General features: G+C 33.8%; 1 protein-coding gene across 1 annotated transcript in view; it reads right to left on the reverse strand.

The window, feature by feature from the left end:
• Ccdc58 (Coiled-coil domain-containing 58) overlaps window positions 1-15,436 on the reverse strand; it is a 30,284-nt gene extending 14,848 nt beyond the window's left edge. The window contains exons 1-3 of the mRNA XM_089099941.1: window positions 15,328-15,436; window positions 9,164-9,289; window positions 2,706-2,855 (exon numbers count right to left, since the gene is read on the reverse strand). Of these exons, the coding sequence (XP_088956067.1) occupies window positions 2,706-2,855; window positions 9,164-9,289; window positions 15,328-15,363 (312 nt within the window). The 5' untranslated portion in view covers window positions 15,364-15,436. The remainder of the gene's footprint in view (window positions 1-2,705; window positions 2,856-9,163; window positions 9,290-15,327) is intronic.
• Window positions 15,437-15,835: the final 399 nt, after the last annotated feature.

The raw sequence follows: 15,835 nt of genomic DNA on the forward strand, positions 1-15,835 counted from the left end.
ACGAGTTCAGAAGAGATCACTGCAGATCATTTATGGCGGTTTCCCTCTACCTTACTCCTTTTACCTCAAAGAATTTAAACTTGAATCCCTTTCTTCCCGCCGAGAAAAATTACGCCAAAGATTTGGCTCCTCCCTCCTCCAACATCCCATCTACCGATCATCCCTTTCCCCACCTTTTGTCCCTATAAGATCTCGTCCCCCCAGGGAAGTGGCTGAGAACGTTCCAAAACTGATCCCAGTCCACTGTAACACCATGCACTACAGTAAAAACTTTGTGAAGTAATGTAATGATCTCAAATGTTTTTATCGTGTAGTGTATTTTATCCTGACGAAGTTTTATTAGACAATTTTATTCTCAATCTCAAGTGTTTTTACCCTTTAGTTTATTTATTCTGACAAACTTTTATCAGAAAACTTTATTTTGGTATTTATGACTAAGAGACATCATATTTGGGCTTTGCCCACGAAAGCTATGTCTTATTTTTGAATTAAATGAATTTGAACCTTGTTTGACAGCCTTGGAGATGTCGACGGTACTTGACAACAATACTTTTTTTTTCAGCAAGATGGAGCTCCATCTCACTTTGCTATTTGCATGTGTAACTACTTGAAGCAGACTTTTAGTGGTGCACGGACTGGACGAAGATGTCTTGTGGAGTGGGCTATCCCAATCAACAGATCTCTTTCTCTTGACAATATCGTTAGAGACACCTTAACTCTTTTGTATATCAGAACCGTCCACAAATTCTTGATGATTTAAAGATGCAATAGCAGCTGAATATCGAAAAATCAACACTCAAACTCTCAAAAGAGGGAAGGACAGTCTTATAAAAGAATCCATGCATGCATCAATACAAAGGGAGATCAAAGGGAGAACGAACTGAGCAACTTCTATTATCAATAAAATTTCTGTAATCATATATATTTTGTAAACACCTGTACGGTGCGCGACATTGGGACCACCCTGTATTGTCGTCTTTGCACTTTCTGTTGCTGACCTTCAGTCAAGCTACAAGATGACCATCAATCTGGGTGGTACTAGATAAACTTGATACGTTGAAAACACACGAGCGTTCAGGTAATACGGAAATATAAATACTGTCAACTAAACTGTGTTTAACATATTAATTTTTCAAAAAATAACTTGCTTATCGCAGCTGAATACTGGCACCAAGTGTCAATTTTTGTGAAGTGAACTGTAACTTACTCTTTTGAATTTTTATTCCCACATCACCTCAGGAAAATGTATGCTATCAGGAGATGTACTAGATAAGAGGAAATACACCCAGATTGGTACAAAGGGATAACGCATAGCAAACGACTCAAGAGAATGGAACTTCTCACACTTCAAATGTCCCATTAAGGTTTTTCAGGGAAACTGCAAACTCAAACACCCCCCCCCCGGAATTAAAAATCTAGAGCCTTCAAACTCATTGGCGTACCTCAGCTATAATAGTACAATAATATCAAGTATCACCATAGCGGGTAACAAAACTTGAGACGAAAAGATCTACAGATAATTTTTCCTCATTGAGGTTTTTCACAGGAGAAAATACAAACTCCCCACATATATCAATTCATCAGTCTAAAGATCTAATGTTGTTTTATATATTTCACACTATTAAATAAAGTTAATGCTCATTATGCATTCGTAGGAAATATGCAAATCCGTTGCAAATTCATGCTACAAATTAATGATGATACAGATTAACAACAAATATTCAAAAAGTTAGACAAACCCAAGAATGACGCAACAAAGGTTGCCTCAAAACTTGTCACTTATCGTGACCTCTTTAGGCCTAAGCACCCATAGCAAAGGTGAGTTTTAACGCAATTTTCATTATGTTTGATAACTAATGATTTTTTTTTGTGAAAATCGTATCCATTTGAGTTTGAGGTTAATATCCTTCTAGAAATTACAATAGAAATAAAGCCACTTCTCATCCTACAGATACAAAAATATAAATTTACTATGACGAGGGTTAATTATTCAATTCAGCATAAATCATTTGGAAATTATACACAGACGTAAGAAGATACAAGAAGTAGGGAGGAAGCAATGTCATAAAAACAGTAGAGCGTTTACGATTTACAGCCACTGATATACCACTTACTAAAGTATAAAAAGAATGAAATTGTAGTATCACTATATAAAACAAAAAATCATTCAACTCCCTATACCAGACTATTAAGACCAAGTGCAACATTTCCAACGAAAGTCCTAAAGAAACTGCATTAACAATACACTTGAGCCTTTGATACGAAATTTTATAGTTAAATATCACCAACAGTGATAAGATAAATCCAAAAGTAGTGACTACTTTTGGCAAAAGTATCTTATAAAACAGATATTGGTCTTTATCTGGAGCAAAAGCGACCATGGAATTAAACGATTCTTTCAAATTCAAGAACAAACAAAATGAACTTACAAATATTGACAGAAATAAGAATCTAATATTATATTTTTGACCAAAGTCTCTATTCAGCAGCAAATGGGAATAGGCTTGATTTCTTTGAAGGAAAAGGTCTATAAGCAACGTACAAGAGTCATAGTCTACATATGGGTCAGCCACTTTAGCACAAAAATTACACGAATACTTTTTAATAATTCTTCCTGCACCATTACCATACACTTTGTAAAGTTTTTGAACTGGATTCAAACAGTTAGTACAGTATTGCATTTTACAGAATTATCCGAGTCTCACCTTGGATTGTTCTTTCTTCAATGATTTTACTGCATTCGTATTCTCTGGAAAATCTGTAGATTTCTTATCTCTTAAACGATGCACATTTTCTGCAGAAACTGATATACAGTGTTTGATAGAATCCAAACGCTCTTTGTGACTAGCTTTCAACTGAAATAATAAAAAATACGATGAAAAACAAATACACGAGAAAAACATATATAGACCTGCAAAACGGTGAATGGGTGTGTGTGTGTGTGTGTAGTGTATAGCGAAATGAATACCCACTCGAAGGTAAATTATGCATTCAATATATTTAATAAATGCAGAACCAAAATGTTTGAACCAGTTTTCCCCCCTAAGAAGATCTTTTGCTATTTACTCTCCTACCTGCTCTACAGTTGTAAGCTACAGAGCGGACAAGTATATATTAATTATGAAAGAATTAATGCACATTAAAAACGTAATGTAAGGCAGAAAATAAGCTCTGAAGCCGAGAAGTTAGTAACATAGATAATGACACACTGAAAGTATAGTAATTTAAGCAAGGGAGTGCTGTAGAACATTTTCTTAGAGAGATAGAAGACCTAATAAAACAAACACGTTTTTGCAAAAGTGTTCTTCAATATTCTTTTTCGGAAATTATCCCGGCCCTCCGTGTGTATGTAAGGTCATATAGGAACATAATAGCTGAGTTAGTTTTATAGATTATCCTCAGCCATTTGACTCAGTCAATAGAAGAGCTTTAGTGAAGGTCCTATCCCTGTAGGGTATACCACATATGGGTATTAAAGTGATTGGTGCTTTGTACAAGAACAATACTGCTGTGGTTAAGGTAAGGTTGGTAGCTGGTTTGGTGCTGAAACCTGAAACAGGAGTTAAGCAGGGCAATGGAAGATCATGGAATCAAATTTGAAGATAAAACTCTCCTAGACTTAGAGTATGCAGATGAATTGAGTGTCCTAGATAAAAACAAAGTACCCAAATGAATCCAAAATGAATTAATTTTTGGAGCTGGGTGCAGTGAAGATGTAAAAAGTAGATTAGTCCCAGTAGAAGACCCAGGGTGTTTTATCGCTGCTGAAAAAGTTTAGAAGAATGAGAAGATAGGTCAGTGAGCCAAGATTAAAGTATCGAAACCTATAGTGATAACAGTGGTCAAGCGTGGTTTTGAGACGTGGGCCTTCCGAAAGACAGAGGAACATTTGTTACACGTTTTCCAGAATTAGATAATTTCGGAGACCACACTGCCTTTCCATGACGATAACAGTTTTACTTCTGATGAAGGTCACTGCATATATGACCGAAATATCTGGTATTTTTGTGAATTTCTATCACTGTTTGTGAAACACTGTCTATTAAAAGGATTTTATCCCTATTTGAAGTTTTATTTATTTCCAGAATTATTGCCTATAAATAGTTTTATGTATCCGTTTGACTAACCGTATAACAAACGACAAGCAGTAAGAAAAAAAATAATTCTATCCTTCTTTCTAAGGATATAATAAAAGAAAGGTTGAAATGGCTAGGGCACAGCTTATAGATGAAGAACGTTCTTTTTAGCCATCCATCCGAGACTGGACGCAAAGCAGGTCATCCCAAAATGGGTTGGAGAGGTCACATAGAAGGATTCAAGGGAAACTAGAACCTCATGGGAGGGGTTAAAGAGTAAAGGTTTGAACAGATTGGGGTGGAAGAAAAGCATGCTTAGCTGTTCTGGCCTTAGGAGACTTGGGGCTGCAGTGAGTTTTAGTAGTAGTGCTAGTAGTACAAACTGAAAACCAAAAGCCAGCAATCTAATTTTGAGGACAGATAATATAACCCTAGTATCATTTTTAAAAGATGATGTGCATATTATAAAGAGACATTTTTAAATAGTAAAGCAGCAAAACCAGTTGACATGCCTGGCTAGGTCATATGGTGGAATCTGATACTCCCAATATCTCTGTTGTGGGCTCGAGGCCAACGTAAGGCTTTTTCAAAACCTCTCAGAATAGGTAACGCCACATAAGTCAGAATAGGTACACTCCCTCACACCCCCCCCCCAAAAAAAGGCACAACTAAGACTCAAAATTGCTTCCAACCAAGCACAAGTAACCCTTTTACCAGACGTCCTTACAAAGAGATATAGGAGCCTCTTCTCTACAACAGTTGGATTGGGTTATGACCACTAAGAAACATAACTAATACATTAGCTCTAACTCCCCAACAAGCCACTTTAAGAACCACCCACCCGTTCTAGTAATTTTCTGATGCAAGCAGGCAGGGAAACCCCACATTGACCATGTCAAGCGTGAACTTCAAAAAGGTAAAATGTTTGGTTGAATAAAATCATCTTCCCTTGTAGATTTTCTATTAACAGGAATTGGGGATCCCCTCCCTTCATAGACAACAATACCATAACTCGAAAACCAAACTGGAACACTCACTTTTACTTCCCACAACGCTTGATGAAGGTCTGATAATGTTTTTGTTAGATATTCTGTAGACAAGAATGTAGGTATCTCCCTCTCCATATCCCCAGCAGAGGTTGGATTCTGAATGAACAGCCCAAATACATAACTAGAAGACTACAAATTACTGCCTATAAAATTTGGTTGGCTTATAAAATCCCCTCTAGAGTTTTTCAAATGGAAAGATTCTAGGAACACCCCCCCTCCACCCACTTCCCCTTAATTTGAGTGGGATCGCAAGCAGGACTTGTTAAACCCATCCTTTGGCCTCTTATGACTACATGATTAAAAAAAAAAAATTCGACAAAAACTAAAAAAACAGGATTCTGGATTCTCAAACTGACTTTTCCAGAATTATTCTCATGAAGTGAAAAAGTTATAAAATTTTCAATTTCAGGGAATAAAGAGATAATTTTATGCTCTACACAAGCCCAATATCAATATGATTTCAGAATTAGGACAATCTTGTTCTGCTTCTTGTTTTGGCTAGTTAGAAAACTAGAAACAAATTATTACTTTTTTTCTAGAAAATTACTTGAAATTTTGTAAATTTCAAATCAAAGTTTATTCTCTGTCTCACCATCCTCATACCAGAAAATTCTTTGGATTCCCGCCTGTCACCATTATCATACTGCAGACTACTGATCACGTAAAAAGCAGTAGTGTTACTCTCCAAGACAATGAAGGGAGTTCTGCATAACTTGAATGAGCAGTGCTATAACAGGATCTTCCAATATGTTACTAAGAGTTTGTAATAAGATGCTTCCAACTGTCCAAATAACATATTAAAAGAGAATACAAAGCTTTTAAAGGTAAGACATACAATCAAAATTTCCTGTTTCTTGTTAAATAACATTTTGCTTCCAAGGCACAAAACTAATAAAAATCAGGATTTGAGGGCCATATTAGAGGAAACAAACTGGAGTCTGGAGGAGAGTCTGGAGGAGGCAGTTGCCCCACCCCCTTTCCTGCCCCATAGCAAACTACGCCCCTGGTAGACAATGACCCAGTCACGTCCATTATCTTAGTTTGAAGAACAAATAAACGTTCAAATGAGGATGAGTCCATTTATTTAAAACAAATAAACACATCCATGATCTTTCTTCAGGCAAAAAATACAAAATTCCACATTTTTGCAGATAGGAGCTTGAAACCTTAACAGTAAGGTTTTCTGATATGCTGAATCTGATGGTGTAATTATCATTAACATTCTAGAAATTTTAGGGGATGTTTTTCCATTTTTTGAAAATAAGACAAATATTCACAGGCTTGTAACGTTTGATAGGTAAGACTAAACTTGATGAAGCTTATATATTTAAAATCAGCAAAACAATACGATTCTTCTGATCTATTGATTGGTATCAAAATTCCAAGCTTCAATTTTTTAGAGTTTTGATTACTATTAAGCCAGGTTGCCTCTTACTTACAGTTTGTTACCCCAAACTGTTTGATACATTGAAAACAGGTACAAAAGTCTAGATATTTCAATCATATATACAGCAAACGTCATCAGTAGAAATACTAAAGTACTAAATTTAGAACAAACATATTTATACAAAACAAAATAATTAGCTTCCAGGTCATTCACAAAATAATAGTTATTGTTATTTATTTTACTTAATGATCTGGAAGCTAATTATTTTGTTTTGTACAAGTATGTTAGTTTTAATTTTAATACTTTAGTATTTCTACTAATCTACTATTTTTACTAATACTAATGACGTCTAAATAAATGGACTCATCCCCATTTGAATATTTATTTGTTTTTTATAGAAAGCTAGTGCGGTCTGAGAAAAGGATACCTAATTTAAGGTATTACGCCGAGAATGCTTAGTTTGGAGGTTCTTCAAGAATCCAAAATAGAATTGGTAATGATCAAAATTAGTTAATTTGGAAAGAGTGTTGAAACGGGCATTAAATGAAATGCTTGGTGAAACTCTTGAACATGACATTTCTTACATTAAATGCTATAATAGAAAAGAGTAATGCTCTATTCCCATTCAACAAATTGATGCAAACCAACAGAATCAGCATTATTTTGTATATAGCGGTAATCTACCAGCCAATCTGGGCTGGTATGCAATTGTCACGGCAGCAACCATCATGTTTCAAAAGCATGTTGACTGGGGAATTGAATGGTAACTTTTTACTCTCTTTTGTTATTATAGTTTCTAGTTCAGAACAGTCCATGTGCAATAGTGTTACCACTATGCTTATCATTCAACAGGCAAATTGAATAATATCTAAAAAAAAATACAATTGAGGATTTTTCAGTTTTTTACACTAAAATTTATATGTAGAAGAATAACTTTGGTTTTAGATGTTATAAATCTATGGAACATGCCTTAAAATTCCTTACCTTGTTAAGTAATGATTGAATTGGTGAAAATTTTGCACTCATTTCAACTTCCCTTGATAATCTAAAAGGATTTAAGTCACTTGACCATGACATACTTGTACATAGACTTGATACAAATTTACAAATTAGGGGAAATGTTTTAGATGTGTTGCATTCTTACCAAAGTAATTACAAAAAGTTATAGGATAATGCTGCCAGTACTTGGACAATGCCTAATCATGGACAAATATTTTGAGTAAAATACAGTTTTTCCAAACATGTACAGTAAGTTCTTAAACTTGGAGATGGGCTAGTTAGGATTGGCTGACTACAATCTAGGAGAACTTTTTTCTTTAAAATTTAAACTAAAAAGATAGTTATCCTTGCATCCTAGCCTGTTTAAATAGCCTACAATCATTCTGCTTTGCAACACTTGCCTAAGACTTAATGTATCCTTGATAGTCTGTCTATGATTTAGATGCTTGTCTATAACTTTAAGCAGGATTCACATGCATGTCTAGCTAGAATCTGACGTCTAGAAAACTACTGTTCCCACGAAAAATTTAGTGCTTAGCTAAAACTACAAATTTAGTTTCAACTAGATTACAGTTGTCATTTCTATCCAATTCAGAGAGCTTATGCAGGTAAAACTTCCAAAATTGTAATCCCTGTTTTTGCTGTCACAAGATAATGGATGAGACAAGCCAAACAATTGCCTTAGTGTGCTTCACTATTTTGTCTAGTGTTGCATATTTCCCTAATAAGAAAAAAACAATTAATGAGAAAACAAAAATTAAACTTCAGTTTAAAATGTAAACATAGATGATAAAAATAGTGGAACTTGAGACATTCTGATTGGCTGTAATTGAAAATCCTAGACTTTGAGTTCTAGTGTCTAGAACTGGATGCTTAGCTGTAACTTGTCTAGCCAAGCGCCAAATTTTACTTGTAATTGGTAGTTGTCTAGACATTGATTTCTGGCCAGACACATGTCTAGACATGAGATTCCAGCTAGACATGCATGTGAACACTGCTTTAAGATCCCATATTCGAGATTGGGCAGCAATTTCCAAGTTTAGGCTCAAGTTTAAAGCATGTATGTCCATAATAAGGGTCTACTATTGACTATCAGTATGTTAAAAATTGTCAATGTTGTGTATAATTGAAATATTCAAGCCAATCATATATTTATCAAGTAAATTTAGACAAATCCAATGATAAAACAGTCTTTTTTCTATGTGGTGTAATCAAGATTTCACAGTAATTTACCTTTTTAAGTGGTGATTAGCTATCTTAATACTGGGTATCTTACCCTACCTGGGTATTAGTGATTTGGCCACCAAGCTCTTTCATATTCAATTTGGAAACTTGTTCAATCTGGTATGCCCCAGAGATCTCTATTGGGACTTCTTTTGAGTCTTTCATTCCCCCAAAAGTACCTGCACAACATTTTGACCCTATGTACCAACATGCTACTTTCAATTCAAAATACTGGTCGATGCTGTATATTCTAAAACTTTGGAACTATGATGAATCACAGATTGACTATTGATACTAAAAGAGAGTGAGGAGGAGGAGAAAGGGAAAAAAGCAAAGCAGGAAGAGAGAAGGATACATGATGAAAAGATACAGAGAGATGACCTATTGGGTCTACTTCTTCTGAGACAGAATATAAAAGTTTGACTCACTTCTTCATATAGAGCTTTACAACTTCCTGTAGCATCCACTTGAGCTTTGAATGACTCTGTTGGGATTTTTGTGTTTAGAGCATAAATAATTTTATCATCTACTGTTCTTAGCTTCTTGATGTTATCCTAAAAACACAATAATAAGTCATCAATAGCCTAAAGCTAGCCTGAAATTACATTCCAAGAAGTAATATCAGAAGGATGAAAATCCATTCATAAACTTAACAAAAATTATGGACTAATAGAAGATGAAATAGAAGAAGACTAATAACCATGCTTTGGCAGGAGTTGATCTAACTAATCTAGGGTGCTGGTAGGAGGCCATTTCCACTGACAAAGCGAATTGTAAAATCACAATCTGGATTGCAAAATCTGCTTATTATACAGATTACAGAAATTCTGTTTCACTGACAATCAGGATTGTAAGTTCATAATCTAGATTGTGAATTTGACAACTATGCTCGAGAAAAAGATTGTGGATTTGGATTGTTGATTTTGCCCAGTCGTGATTTGAGTTTATAAAGTTTGCTTCTCCACAGATTGCAATTTGACAATCCAATTTTTATAAACTTCTTTGTTCCACTGATAACTGTCAATCTTGTTTTAAGAATCCTGTTTGTCAGTGGAAAGTGCCTAGGATCTAGTCTTTGATAGTGATTTTCAGTGGCAACTTTAAATTATTAACATCATGCCTTTTAAGAAAGCTATGAATTAAAAGTTTTCTTATCTCATAAATGAATCACTTAACAAGAGTCCACAGCCGTCATGTATGGGGGTAGGGGGACCCCTCCAAGGGTTTTGGGCACTTGGTAAAAAAAAATGGGTTGTTCAAATTGTGGTGTGAAGTGCCACAATTTTTCTGATGCAGGAAAAAAATTTTGTTTGGTGAAGTAAAAACCACAAAAATACTGACATGTCATCTACAGAAACTCAAACTTGGTTGGTAAATACAGCAGTTTTACCAACTCCTGATATTTGGAACTGACATTATGATAACTATTGATAAAAACAGTTGGTAAAAATTACCACTGTTGGTAAAATCCATTGCTCCCCCCCCCAAACATTTTGGCTAGTAACACTCCTGGTTGAATTTAAAATATACACTTGGATAGTGATGTATAATACCAAACTGAAACTACTAACATCATACTTTAAAGCAAGCTGTTAATATGATTATTTTTCTTATTTCATAAATCAATGATGTAACAAAAGGAATTATTTTCTTGATAACACTGCTATATCATAATTCATGCATTGTTTGCAAATGCCAATTTGTTGTGTTAAGTTGAATGGAGCAACAGAAGCAAAGTTGATTTTTTGTTTTGTTTTTCTACTTAGTCATGGTTAATAAAATACTTTATTCAAGATGTTTTGCTGTTTTGTTCATTATGTGATCATTTTTACATTTACAATTTGCAATTGGAACCATTTAGGTGAGACAAGATTAATTATGTTTCTTTGTAGTAGAAATATGAAAAAAAAATTCAATTGCAAATACAATGCTAAGTTGATATTACACAGTAATCTATTCCAAATGCATGGATTTCTTATCATCAACTACCATAAACTTCTCAAATTTAAGGATGAACTATAAATTTGACTTTTTTTTATCTTGCCAACAGTTCAGAAAAAGCTAGTAAAGAAGATACATTTGTTCTTTATTCATGACAAGGAAAGCTAAGCTGGCTTAGCTTTCAACAGTTAATTTCTATTATTCCTGACAAGCAAAAAGCTGCCAGATTATTTTTCATGAGAAGACAAGAATTGGTTGGACTTGGAATTCAAATCCAGCCTGCTAGTGGATAGTACTTCAGGCTAGTGGTTTTTAGAACTATATTCATATTATTACACTGATGATTTAATAAAACTTCCAATGTTGACTTTTTCTTCATTTTGTAGTCAATATCTTCAAGAAAAATAAAAACATTTTCAAAAGTTAGCAAAACCATGACTAAGACCAATATTATAAAGGTTTTTCAATCAAAATTGTCTATGACTGGTTATTGATCAAACCTGATTGATCCTTACAATTATGTCACAAATTTTCTTGACTAGAGGTTCCTTATTGACATCATACTACTGGATTTGAGAAAGTCTGCCATAAAAGACTCCAAATCAAGCCCCAAGCTATTGGGGTGTATGAGGATGTGGTTGAGTGGGTGATACAACTCCTAACAGATAGGAAACAGATGGTTAAAATATTTGGCATGGATGGAAGGACATTATTCTCCAAGGTGACCTCTGTTGGAAGCAGTGTACCCTGGGCCATTGTATTGAGTCTGACTATTTAAAATATACATATATATATATATATATATATATATATATATATATATATATATATATATATATATATATATATATATATATATATATATATATATATATATATATATATAAATATAAATAACATGTCAAAAATCCTGAATGACAAAGTAAGCCTCTATACTGATAACTTGAAACTTATTGGTTGCACAAACACAGTGGAAAATATTGATTTAAAACAACTGGACCTTGATGCATTCACTCACTGAACTAATATTTGGAAGCTTGAATTCAATGCAGCAAAATGCAATGCTCTCCAGCTTGGGCAGAAAAAAAAAAAAACACTCAGTACCATATGAATTGCAGTGATGGGTCCCACAAAGGTATTACCAGCAGCCACATGGGGAGAGATCTTTGTGTCCTGTTAGACGACAAGTTGAATTTTTATATTCATGCACATGCAACCATTGCAAAGGCTATTCAGACACTTGGCTTGATTAAAAGAATGTTCACTAGCAGATCTCCAACTGTTATGACAAAGCTATATAAGAGTCTAGTTTGACCAAAGCTAGAGTTTGGAATGTGTGTTGCAAGCCTAATCAACAAAATTGACAAAGCACCCATAGAATCCATCCACAGGAGGGCAACAAAATGTACTAAATATGTCTATGATGTCCCTTACCCATCCTGTCTCCATAAGCTCAAAATACCATCTCTAACATATCAATGTAAACAACAATGTGATGACAGCATACATGTTTTTAAATGCTGAGGATACCATTCCTGGCCTTTTCTAATTGGACAATTTTCTTGCAGTTTCAAGCTTTGAATTCCTCCCTGAAAGTTGATTCTTCTAACTCAACTATTATAAGAGATAGCAAAAGCATTTTATCTAGAAATTTAAGTATATTTATTAATGTTTAGATAGCTTTGCTAGTCTTTGGATGAAGACACTATCTGATGTGCTTTTCAACACTAATTACATATATAATAATTAATATTGTTTCAAATAGACCATCCCATGTCTATTAACCATAGAGGTTTCTATATCAAGAAGTTTTATTTTTGAAGTGCTGACTTCCACTCCTTCTCTGTCTAGAGTGCACTGAGCTTTGACAACCTCTTAAAATCTTCATTTTATAAAAGTCAAACCTTGCAAAATAGATCTTCTGCTTATGTGAAGTACTATACATTAAAAGTATTTTCAGCTTTGTAACTTTGTTCAATTCCAATTTATGAGGCTTCAAACATCTGTAAATATGTTTCCTAAATTAAAAAAAACAACAAACAAATGGATTAAAACCCAACTCAAATAACAGGAATTGCATTTTCAAACCCAAAAACAAGAGGAAAAGAAACTGAAAATTAAGGTGTATATGTTGTTTTGTCAAAATTCCAATAGGTATGGAATTTTGATTCAATACCTATCAAGTAGGCAAATTTGTAAGACATAGAAATCATCAGAACAGGGTATACATAGTAGCTTGGTGATACCTTCCTGAAGTATGTTTTTGGCCCTGGATTCATTACTGAATATTTTATTTCCCTAACCCAACCACTTTCCAAGATAGCAAAAAGCAGTTTGTCTATAATTTTACCTTTTTTAGGCTTGCATTATTTTTTGTCTGATTATTTTTCATCATTTTCATCAACAGTTGGTTCATAATACCATAAAATCTAATGTTAAGAAAATAATCAGTAAACTTTTACCATTTATTTACCATGGTTCTTCTTGATTATGTCTGATTTTACTGCTTCTTGATTATGTCACTAGCTTTCCTCATAATATAATTCACCTCCAAAGTAATTATTGAATTATGAAAGAAAATTAAAAAATGCATCAAGCAATAGGTTATATTCACTTTCATCCTAGCTGAATTATGTTGTAAACTGTAAATTTACTGGTAAAGTGAAGTGAGTGCTTTAAAAAATGATATAAGCTAAGTAAGTATTTTAGAATATTTTTTACATTGTTTTCAGCACTTTGTAGTTTCCTTTTGAGCAGGCCTAAACGTAGACTAATACACCCAAATACTTACATAGATTGACAAAAGCCCTAGTCTAGAATGTTACCAAACCAAAAACTGGCTACAACAAAAAAGGGTAACTTTTTTGCAGTTCATATTATTGACTTACAAATAAAGTGAATATACCATGTGATGCCTTTTTTATGCTCTTCACAAACATAATAGTTGCTTCTATTGCAAATGCAAAATCAAAATTGTGATATATTTTTAACAACATTTAAATAACTTAACTAGTGTTGATAACTTCTTTGTGTGGTTACAATTCAGGGTATATATTTGCACATTCGGGGAGTGGGGTGGGTAAATTTGAATTTGGAATAGAAGCAATTATTATATTTGTAAAGAGCATTAAAAAAGGCATTGAGTGGTATGTTCACTTTATTTGTAAGTCAATAATATGAATGGAGAAAAATTTACCCAAAAAAACCTCCAAAAAACTGTCTATGGCCCCACTGATAGGCCTAACATAGACATAGGCCTAAGTGGTAAATTTGCAGGTGGCACTATAATTTAGCTAGGATGAAAGTGAAAATGTTATTTGATGCCTTTTTTATGTCCTTTCATAATACAATAATCACTTCTGAAGCAAATTGCTTCTTGAGCCCTTAAAGGGGCCCTGAAGGTATTTCATTTTTTAACCACACAAAGAAGTTATCAAGACTAGTTAAGTTATTGAAAAGTGGTTAAAAACATATTACTTGTCTGTAAATAAGTTGTTCAAGAGTAATATATTCCAAAAATATTGATTTACAACAATTCAAACCTCATTTATTAGGCAATAGGCAACTCAATTCAGATCATTTTCCTACTGTTTCAAGTTTTTCAAATGCTGTTGACAAAAATGTGCTGAATTTTGTTTTTCAAAACTTTGCTGTCAACAATTCAGGGTATATATTTGCACATTGAGGGGGTGGGGGGTAAAGTTCAAGGTAAATTTACAGTGGGTCATATAAGTTAGCTCGGATGAAAGTGAAAACATCAGTTGATGCTTTTTTATGCTCTTTCATAATTTGGTAAATATATACCAAATCATATTATTGAGTTAGGAATAAAGTGAATACACCATTTGATGCCTTTTTTTATTCTGATTACAAATATAATAATAATTTCTATTGGAAATGAATTTCAGCCCCCCCCTATACCCTATATGCTAATTCAGGGTATATATTTCTACATTAGGGGGGTGGGGGCAAATTTTGTTTCTGATGTAAATGAGAGGTAAGTTTAAACTTTACCCCCCCCCTAATGTAGAACTATATACACTGAATTGGCATATAAAGGGGGGGGGGGGGGCTGAAAGTAGTTTCCGAAAGAGAAGCTATTTGTATTCGTTAACAGACAAAAAGAATCCAACGAATTGTGTATTAAATTTATTCCAAACTTAATAATATGATTTGGTATACATTTACCCATAATTCATAGGCTATACCTAGCCTAAAATAGGCTTACCTTTTAAGCCTCTTTAAGGGTTCAAGATGCAATTTGCAACAGAAGCAATTATTGTATTATGAAAGAGCATAAAAAAGCATCAAATGACGTTTTCACTTTCATCCTAGCTAAATTATAGCCTAGTGCCACCTGCAAATTTACCAACATAAGCTAGGCTATCATTAAGATGCCTTAATGCAGTGAATGGTGGGCTAGTTGGGGCCAGTAATAATGTAACTACTTAGATTCAATTAGAGCGACAATTTCCACGAAAGAGAACATTAACTCAATACATCTTGGCTTTGAAAACCAATTAGGCCTAGCCTACCTTAGACTTCTAAGAAAGCTAGAAACAAACAAAGCCTGAGGTACAATCATTACATAAAATTTCTAATGAATGTTGCAATACCATACACTCCAGTTCTTTCATAGACTTTAACTTACCTCAAACTCCAGAAAATCATCACAGCTGAGTGGCATAATATTTAGCCTGAAAACGTTCTTTTTTTTTAAATTATTTGGGAACAAAATATGCTGACCGTTATATTTTCTAGATAGCGATACTAAGCTCTTAACAAGTATGGCCATCTAAATTTTCAAAAATACATTCTTGAATCTTCATATCAAATCATCTTATTTTTAAGTATTTTATCATTGACCTTTTAAATTAGGTGTTAATGTCTTCGCACCAAAACCTAATTTATCTTAATTGGAAAGGTCTGGAGGCAATCAATGTCTCTTAAAGTAGAAATAACCCACTTAAATATTTTCAACATGTAGTTGAAACTAGGGGCGGATCCAGGATTTTTCTTAGGGGGGGGGGGCATAATAGGTTGCTCTGATAAACTTGCAAACAAAAAAAATTAGCAATTTAAAGGGAACCTCAACAATTTTACGTCATAGGTAGGTAGTGAAAACGGTCGTAAATTTAATCTGAAATCTGGTGAGGGTT

The sequence above is a fragment of the Artemia sp. Qi Xiang Cuo genome, chromosome 2, assembly GCF_049724085.1.
Source record: "Artemia sp. Qi Xiang Cuo chromosome 2, ASM4972408v1, whole genome shotgun sequence".
NCBI lineage: Eukaryota > Metazoa > Arthropoda > Branchiopoda > Anostraca > Artemiidae > Artemia > Artemia sp. Qi Xiang Cuo.